This window comes from Arachis ipaensis, chromosome B8, assembly GCF_059453495.1.
Source record: "Arachis ipaensis isolate K30076 ecotype BB chromosome B8, ASM5945349v1, whole genome shotgun sequence".
Classification (NCBI taxonomy): Eukaryota; Viridiplantae; Streptophyta; class Magnoliopsida; order Fabales; family Fabaceae; genus Arachis; species Arachis ipaensis.
In genome coordinates this window covers 27,981,064-27,990,385 of record NC_142443.1, presented here as the reverse complement: position 1 = coordinate 27,990,385, position 9,322 = coordinate 27,981,064, and the positions used below count along the sequence as shown (strand labels likewise).

Genomic DNA, 9,322 nt, shown 5'->3' with positions numbered 1-9,322 from the left:
AATACAGAAACTGGGTATACAACAGGTTGAGAAGTTATTCTATCGCATTCCGATTTCAGTTCTGTGAGATGATGTGAAATACGATTCGTTTGTCATAGGGAGTGACGAGGATTTGGAGGTTCTGTTCCATTGTCATCGGTAGTTTTCCGAGGTCAGGACACATGAGTTATTGGCAAAGCTTGTAGATGTGGTTTCTAGCTCAGATGGTTCGAACCGGAATACCCAAACTCCAGCAACGACAGCCTGTTCTAGTTTGAGACCTGTTGGTGCATCTTCATCCGTGCCTGTGATTGTACCTCAGGAAATGGCGGTTCTCCCCGTCCTTTGCAGTTGATCTTAACCGTAGTGGTGACGGAGAAGTTGCTATTATTGATAGGGTGCCGGTTTCATTACAACGTGGGGCACCGCATGGTATAGATGATGCATTGCTGGATGATGATGACGTTGATGATGTGGAGCCGGACATCATTGCCGATGATAGCGGTGATGACATAGCAGCGAGTAATCCAGTTGGGGCTGGTAGAGCGTCCAGCTCAGGGACTCAACAGTACCCCCTCCCCCCCCTCCACACTTTTCATCTTTGGACTTGGATGCCATGAGACGGGAGGGAGTTCCTGACGAACCTATTGGATTTGGTACCAGAGATACCAGGGTACCAGAGGTCTATCAGAGTTTCAGGTTGGTCAGCAGTTTAAGGATAAAGTGGAGGCCGTGTTAAGCGTGAAGACATATAGCATCTAACGCGTGGTACAGTACAAAGTGGTGGAGTTCGATTATCGCACGTACCTTGGGAAGTGTACGAAATTTGGTAACGGGTACACATGGTTGATTAGGATCAGTCTCCACCAGCGTAGATGTATTTGGGAGGTAAAACGGTACAATAAACCTCATACTTGTCTGGCCATGTCGATTTCGAGCGATCATAGGAGTCTTGATTATCATGTGATCTCGGCCTTCATACTGCCAATGGTTAGAGCTGATACAGCCGTCTGTATCAAGGTACTGTTGAATGTGAGAGAGGCACATTTCGGGTTTAGGCCAACTTATAGGAGGGTTTGGTTGGCTAAGCAGAAGGTCGTGACACATATTTATAGACATTTGGATGAGTCATATAATGAGTTGCCACGATGGGTCTTAGGTGTGCAGATGACGATGCCTAATAGTGTTGCAGTGTTAAGGACGAGTTCTGTGCAAGTGGGTGGGCAGGTGGACGACTCGCAAGCCTATTTTCACCGAATTTTTTTGACATTCCCACCGCATATTGAGACATTCCGGCATTGCAAGCCGTTGGTCAGTGTCGACGGGACCCACTTGTACGGCAAATACGGGGGTACGTTGCTAGTTGCGATTGCACAAGACGGAAACTCCAACATCCTGCCTATTACATTTGCACTCGTGGAGGGTGAGAATGCTAAGTCCTGGTCATTTTTTCTATCCCACCTCTGCTATCATGTGACTCCACAGCCGGGTATTCTGGTGATATCAGATTGGCACAACGGTATCAAGGTAGCACTTGAGGCTCCCGACGGAGGTTGGCTACCACCTGCTACATACCGTGTATTCTGTATTCGACGTGGCTGCAAATTTTGCCCTAACTTTTAAGGGCAAGGATGCACGGAGGCTTTTGGTGAATGCGGCGTATGCCAAGACTAACGTTGAATTTGATTACTGTTTTGATATTCTACAAACCGAAGACCCTTCCATGTGGGACTGGGCTAACAAGATTGAGTATGCGATGTGGACTCAGCATCGGGATGAGGGTAGGAGATTCGGACAAACGACGATGAATATCTCCGAGTGTGTGAATTCCATACTGAAGTGAGTCAGGAACCTTCCGGTTTGTTCACTGGTGAAGTCCACGTACGAGAGGTTGGTCGAGCTATTTGTTCACAAGGGGAGAGACACAGAGGCCTAGTTGGGAATCAGATAGTAGTTTAGTCAACATTTGGTGAAGGCTATAGAGGCTAATCTGAAGACATCTAGGTGTTTCACAGTGACTTTGTATGACAGAGATAATTCTGAGTTCACTGTCACTGAAACCACGCCTACTGGGTCCTTCTCACTTGGTAGTTATAGAGTGTCACTCAGGGTTTAGACATGTGATTGCGGATATTTTCAGGCACTTCACCGGTTGTCCCAATGAAGGTGCCAAAACTGCAAGCTGTATGGGAACCAACGATCACCACATCTGCCATCCTTCGACATCAAGAAGTCGATGTCTAGTGCGGCTAGGGGTCGAGGTTGTACTCCACCAAACTGCGGTAGCACCCTATTTATCTAGTGCCACTCTATGACAGCAAAATATATCAACGCTATCACAAACCTCCATAACGTCGTATGCCGATGCTCCAATATCTCCGGATGTACAACCTGAACTACGTCATGAGAGCTATACGGCATCCAAATGAACTGTGAATAGAAATAGTTACGAAACGTCATCGTTGATAATACAGCGTTGCTAATCTAAAAGAGATTTTAATTATAAGGAGTGGTTGAAATACTCATATCCCCTGCCTAAAAGAGATCTATCCTGAGCCTCCAACTCGCAACTCGAGGTCCCTTCTCGCTCGCTGTAGAGTTGTGACCTGACCACCTGCAACCCACACCCAGGTTATCACTAAATGAAGCTAACACCAAATAATATATTAGAAAAATTGTGAATAGGATAAAATAATAGCATATAATGAACCTAACACCTAATAGTTGTGACAAATAAAGCATTCGAATATAATAGTACCTCGAGGCCAAAGGCCACCCGAACGTATCATATCCAGTGGGTTTGAATCTAGGAAATCGCCAGAAGATCCATGAGTGAAGCAGCTATAACAGTCCGGCTAACTTCACCACTTGTCTGTTTGCTACGCAGCACATGCACTAGTATAACCATAAGAGAGCAGCTGATCCCCAGTTGTACCCACCCATATCCTCAAGCCTGGCTACGTATGGCAGCCACCTAATGTGAATGCGAGTACTGGACTTATCACCAAATAGCTGATTCTCCAACAACATCATGATATAGGCCCGGGCATACCTCCTAACAGTGGGCTCATCGGCTCCATCAGAAAGCTCTCCGAGTGTCTCCTAGAACCAGCTGCAATTCACTGCAAACTTCTGGATGCAGTTTGCAGGAGTCAATACACCCAGTAGCTCCTCGAACCACGCCCAAGCTTGGCGACCACCCTCGATGTATGTATGAAAATCTATCAGGCAACCACTAACATAATGTCCATCGATCGGCAGCCCTAACTGGTACACCACGTCATGCAGTGTAATCATGTACTCCCCGAACGACATTTGAAATGTGTGTATCTTCGGACGCCATCGCTCCACGAATGCACTAACCAGGGGCTCATCCAACCTAAACCAGCTCTCGTTCAGCCTTGCAAGATGGTATAAACCGGCATATGCAAGTATGGAACGATCCTCTCGTCCAGGCGCATACCCTGCTGTCGTCGCATGCTCGTGATACATCGGTGGGCTGCATAAAGAATATATCAGATTGTCTCTCAGCTCGGAACATATTTATACAACATCATTCCCTAATGCATATCTTAATCCAAATAATACAACTTATACTCTACCAAATAATGTTACGTGTTAAGATAGAAAATAACATCACATATACATCAAACTAGGCCTAATAAAAAAAATATTTTCTTAGACATATTTTCTTAAAAATAATATAATATTAACATAAAAAATTTACTTCAATGATTACTATTCATGTTAACAAAAAAAAAAAAAACTTACTCTAAATAAGTTTCACCCTCCATTATCCTTACTACTCATAATTTTCTATTTATTTGTAATCACTATCCAAATTAAAAATTGATCCGTCGAATGTCTACAAACTAATAAACCACTAATATAACCACTCTATCTAACTTAACAACGGTAAATAATGACTACCATTATAACAAACAAAAAGCAAAAATATAAAAACAACACATTAAATCCTATTTTAAAAGAAAAAGTGCACACTAACCTCTTCATTGATGACACCAACTATATGGGCGACTCCATCCAAACAATAAAGTCGGTTCGCGTTATCCCCCATCAGCAGAATATAATGTTGAACACTTTGTTAGAGTCGTAGGGAAAGAATTTTTTCCGGGATTTAGTGGGGCAGGGGTTGGGGATTGTAGTTCGAATGAGCTCAATTCGAACTCTATTTATAGAGAAAGGTTTGGTAATTTGAATGAGAGAAATTCGAATTATCATGGACCGTCTAAACCTTGAGTAATTCGAAACAGGCTGTTTCGAATTACTATGTGCAATAAACGGTGGGTTAATTCAAATTTGGCTGATTCGAATTAGTGTGGCTCACGTGTGTAGTTCAAATCGGAATGATTTGAATTACCCTAAAATTCTATGCATGCATAATTCGAATTGATCCAATTCGATTTATGTTAATCACTTGTGATTCGAATTACTCTTGGATTGTGTAATTCGAATGAAGCTCATTCAAATTATATAAAATTGTCTTTTTGATAGATCCTTGTAACGTTTTTTCTTTTGGTAAAATTGTGTAATATCTGTCTCCATTTAATTTATCTATGTGATTTGTCCTAGAAATATTCTAATTAAAATATCTGGCATACCATTTTTTTCTGCTGAAAATTTTCTTTTTGTACACTTCAGATTGACGGGAGACGATACCAAAATTTCCTTTATCCATGCCTAAAAAGAATATGCTTGTTTTTCCGATATTTCTTACTCAACCTTTTCTCACCCGCCCTCATGTATTTCCTTTTTTTCTCCTTTTCTTTTTAAACCACATCACTTTCTGTCGTTACCAAAGTCCAAAGTTGTTTATCTGCCAGAAGTCTCGTGCAAGCAGATAATTTTAACTTTCCCTTTCTCTTCTTGCTCAACACTTGATGAACTTTGAAGTTTTCACCATCAGCTATCATTCAACACTCTCCATTGACTTGATTTAATCATAATATGATTCATCAGGATTATGTTGTGTGCATTTTGCATACATTGTGTGACATTCTATCAACCTGCATGTAATCAAGTCTAAATTACGTTTACATATAATTATAAATGTGAATCCAGTACGGCAGTAATCATCATCTTAGCCAAGAATTTTCACCCCAATAAAAGAAGGGGCATTATTGGCATAGTGGAACTGGACCCCACAAGCACCGTTTTGCCAAAAGATAAAACACCATTTCGTCACCCTCCGGCATTAAACCCTTTTCTCTTCTCTCATTAACACACCACGTAACATAAGCATAACCCTTCAATCTCTCTGCAATATCTTTACAACACCACAAAATAAAGCACAAAGCTCCTTCATTTATCAAACCCCATTATTCACTTCACCCTTATTATCCTTATTTTACCACTCTCTCAAAAAAAAGAAAAATCTTGTTCTGTCATTCCTTGGCCATATCCTACCACTAAAGTGTCTTCTTCCAAATTCCACACACCCCCCCCCCCCCAACAAAAAAAAAAACCAAAAATTGAGATATAAAAGAAGAAAATAAGAGAGACAATGGAGACAGAAAGACCCCATAGGAGTAATAGCAATAGTAGCAGCAGCACAAGCGAGCTCTTTGTATGCTTCACTTCAAGGCTATCTTCTTCATCAATGAAGCTCTCTTCCAAGTCACTCCTCAGCCCAAGCAGAACCAGCAGAGACCCTCCTCCTCAGATTTCTCTGTCTTCTTCCCTCAGCAGAAGGCTCAGAAGCAATGGAAGCATCAAAGGAGGTGGCCAAGCTTCTCCAATGTTCCCAGCAACAGCAACTGTGGGAGGGAAGAGAAGAGGGTGTGGGTTTGAGAACCCTGAACCTTCTTCACCTAAAGTCACTTGCATTGGACAAGTGAGAGTGAAGACAAAGAAGCAAGGGAAGAAGATGAGGGTCACAAGGTCAAAGTCAAAGAGAAGAACTACAACAACAAGTGAAGCTAGCTTCAGAAGAACATCAACAGAAGGTGGAGGACAAATAACAAACTCTTCAGATCTCACGAGGCAGAATAGTTCTTCTTCTGCTACATACTTGAAGCAGCAGCATAGGAATAACCAGAAATGGGTTCATCTTCCATTGACCATTTGTGAGGCTCTTAGGGAGTTCAATTGCTTCTTCCCATGTAGGTCTTCTTGCATGAGAGACAAAGGGGACAAAGGGAATCATCATCATGACCATCATCATCATCATCATGGTGGAAGAGAGGGTTCATCATGTGGTGCTGCTTTTGCAAGGTGGCTGCATTTGGCTTTGCAAGAAGGGAAGGAGAGGGAGATTGAGGTGGTGATGGGTGAGGAGGAGAATGAGGTTGAAGATTATGATCATGATGATGATGGTGGTGGTGGTGATTTCGGTGGGAGGAGCCATAGGAGGCACGTGTTTGAGGACATTGACATTGATGTTGTGGAAGGGAAGAAGGAAGAGAAAGAAGAAGAGGAAGAAGAAGAGAAAGGAAGGGTTAGCATTTGTATTCCACCGAAGAACGCTTTATTGCTTATGAGGTGCAGATCTGATCCTGTTAAGATGGCAGCTTTGGCCAACAGGTTCTGGGATTCACCTGTTCACAAAGACCAACATCAACATCAAGATGATGAGGAGGAGGAAGAAGTAGCAGAAGAGGAGGAGGAGAATAATGTTGATGATGATGTAGATAAGCAAGAACGAGAACCTGAACAAGAAGTTGAAATGGAGGAAGGTGAGGAAGTGCTAATGAAAACTGAAGAAGAAAGGATTAGCATTTCTGAAAGAGAAACAGAAGCTGGTTTTGTGAACATTGAAGAACACAACCAAGCATCATCACTTATGGAGCAGCCAGAAGAAGAAGAAGAAGAAGAAGAAGAAGAAGAAGAAGAAGAAGAAGAAGAAGAAGAAGAAGTAGTAGCGGTGCAGGAAAGTTGCGAAATTGAAAGCAGAACAAACGCAGAATTCAGTGAAGAAGCTCGTGAAAGCAATAATCAGCACACCGAAGAAGGAGAAGAAACAGAAACAGAGCAAGTTGAAGTTGAAAACGAAGAAGAAGAAAATCACAATCAAGATGGAAACTTTTCATGCGTTTCAACCCTAGAACCCCATCCAGATCTCGATAAACCGGAAGAAACTAGTCTTCAAGAGGAAAAGAAACAAGAAAACGACGAAAGCTCAGAACTTTATTCCATTGCAGAAACCCTTACAGCTCCGCAACAAAACGACGAAGCAGAACCCAAAACGACAACAATGCCTGAACCATTAACAGATGAAGAAGCTTCAACAGAAGAGGAGCAACAACAGAACGTGGCCGCAGAAACACCGCCGCCGCAACTGCCGGAAGTAACACCTCCGGCGAACGAAGCATCTGAGCCAAACAACGGACTCGGGTCAGAGGAGCGAAAAATCGGGTCAAACGGCGAGGAGAAAGAAGCAGAATTAGAAAGAGAAAAGGAAGAAACGTTACCGGAATGCTTGCTTCTGATGATGTGCGAGCCGAAGCTTTCAATGGAGGTATCGAAGGAGACGTGGGTTTGCAGCACCGATTTCATACGCTGGAGACCGGAGAGACCTGTCGGAAAAAATTCCGGCGCCGGACGGAAGGTCCACGCGGCGGTGGAAGGCAGAAATAGCGTCGATAAGAAAGCAAGCGCTGCGGCTCCGCTGCCGCCAGTACAGCCGGGACGGTCGTCGTGCTCGTTCCCGGCAGCGCCTGGATTGTCGATGGCGGCGATGATTGAACAGAAGTTGGCAGCTGGACCGAAATCCAACGCTGGCTACGAGCCATTTGTGCTCACGCGCTGCAAGTCGGAGCCGATGAGGACGACGGCAAAGCTCGCAGCCGATGCGTGCTTCTGGAAGAAGCCCCACGCACCGCCGCCAACACTCGGAGTTGGAGCACCCGCCGGGGTTGGATTTTGATATACTTTTTCCCTTCAATTTTCTATCTCTTCTAAATTTTACTTGTTAGTTAACAGAATAATTAACTGTTGTGTACTAATGTCATGTGTAGATTAAGAATTAAGATTGTGTTAAAAGCTTTGGTTAGCCGTTGATAAGTTAGTCATAGACTGTTATTTCACTGTTTGGAAATTGGAATTGAATCCTTTGTATAAATTCTATTCTATTTTTGGGATTTTAAGTTTGGAAAATTCTAACTAATTTAATAACTATATATGCCAAATATGGAGAGAGATATTCCATGTAAACTATGTTTCTAATTGTGTTTTAGTTGGTACATAACTACATATTATCAGCTGCCAAATATATGGATTTGAAGAGTAAGGAAGAACATTAAAGGTAGGGGGGCATTTGGTTCTTTGTCTGTTGATTCCCACAGGTTGGGTTAGAATCTTTTTATGGTGGTCAAAATCTCATCCGTCTTATCTTAAATTGGCTGTTGTGTGCTCTCATTCAGAATATGTTGTCATTATCAGAGTTTCTTAAATGTCGCATTGTATTATTTACAACTCATGTTTGTTGCAACATATAATGGTGAACCAGTGTTGGAATTTACCATCTCTTTTGTTAAATAAATGAACTTGTTAGCGCTAAACAAACATAAAGAAGAGTTCTGCATAGAATTTCTTCATTATTATTCTTTTTGGACTGGTTTTTTCAGCTTATTCATACCAACCAAGCGTTGTTGACAAGTAATGCACCTAATCCAACTAGTTTAGAAGACAGTGAATAGCTTTCTTTCAAAGATTAGCCAACCATTAAGTTGATAAAAAAAAATATAGTTTCAATAAAAAAAAAGTTCTATTTTTTTATTGTGTTTGATAAATTTTTAGTAATAAAAATAAAAATATTAAAAAAATAAAAAAATATTTTTTTAAAAATTATACTTTATATTTTTTTTTAAAATATTTTTTATATAATAAATAAACAAAAATATTTTATATTATTATATCTAAACATAATTGATAACTAAAAATATTTTTTTAAAACTTCACTCAAACAAGCCCTTATATATTATGGTGTCTCTTTGATCTTTTTATTTTTTGTTGTCAACATATCCCCTTCCCTATGAAAAGTGTGACACGTGATTTGTTTAATAGTTGATACCTTTAATTTTAGTATAGTGTCAATATATAATAATATACAGCTCAAGTTGAAAGCAACCGCACTACTGTAAACTGTAAAGTGAACATTTTGTTTTGTCTTTCCTTTCAACTCTTTTTCAGTTTCCATTGCAGGGTCTTTTTTTTTTCCACATTATTTTGCCATGGATTTGCAGAATTTCAAAGCGTTAACTCAACTCTCAATAACAGACACTGAGGCATAATCAATTCCCAAGGTGGCAAAACTGTGGTATGATTATATCTAAGCCAAACCTTTTTCTCCATCTCACTATCGTTCACCTCTTTCTCTGCAATA

General features: G+C 41.1%; 2 protein-coding genes across 2 annotated transcripts; both read left to right on the top strand.

The window, feature by feature from the left end:
- The first annotated feature begins 595 nt into the window (after positions 1–595).
- Positions 596–1,822, top strand: LOC107610793 (uncharacterized). Its single transcript, XM_016312795.1, has 3 exons — positions 596–678; positions 834–1,557; positions 1,604–1,822. The coding sequence occupies exons 1-3, from the start codon at positions 596–598 to the stop codon at positions 1,820–1,822; spliced, it is 1,026 nt and encodes a 341-aa protein (XP_016168281.1).
- A 3,380-nt stretch (positions 1,823–5,202) lies between these two features.
- On the top strand, positions 5,203–8,077 carry LOC107613551 (uncharacterized). The gene has a single exon (XM_016315605.2). The coding sequence runs from the start codon at positions 5,504–5,506 to the stop codon at positions 7,862–7,864; it is 2,361 nt and encodes a 786-aa protein (XP_016171091.1). The 5' UTR covers positions 5,203–5,503; the 3' UTR covers positions 7,865–8,077.
- Positions 8,078–9,322: the final 1,245 nt, after the last annotated feature.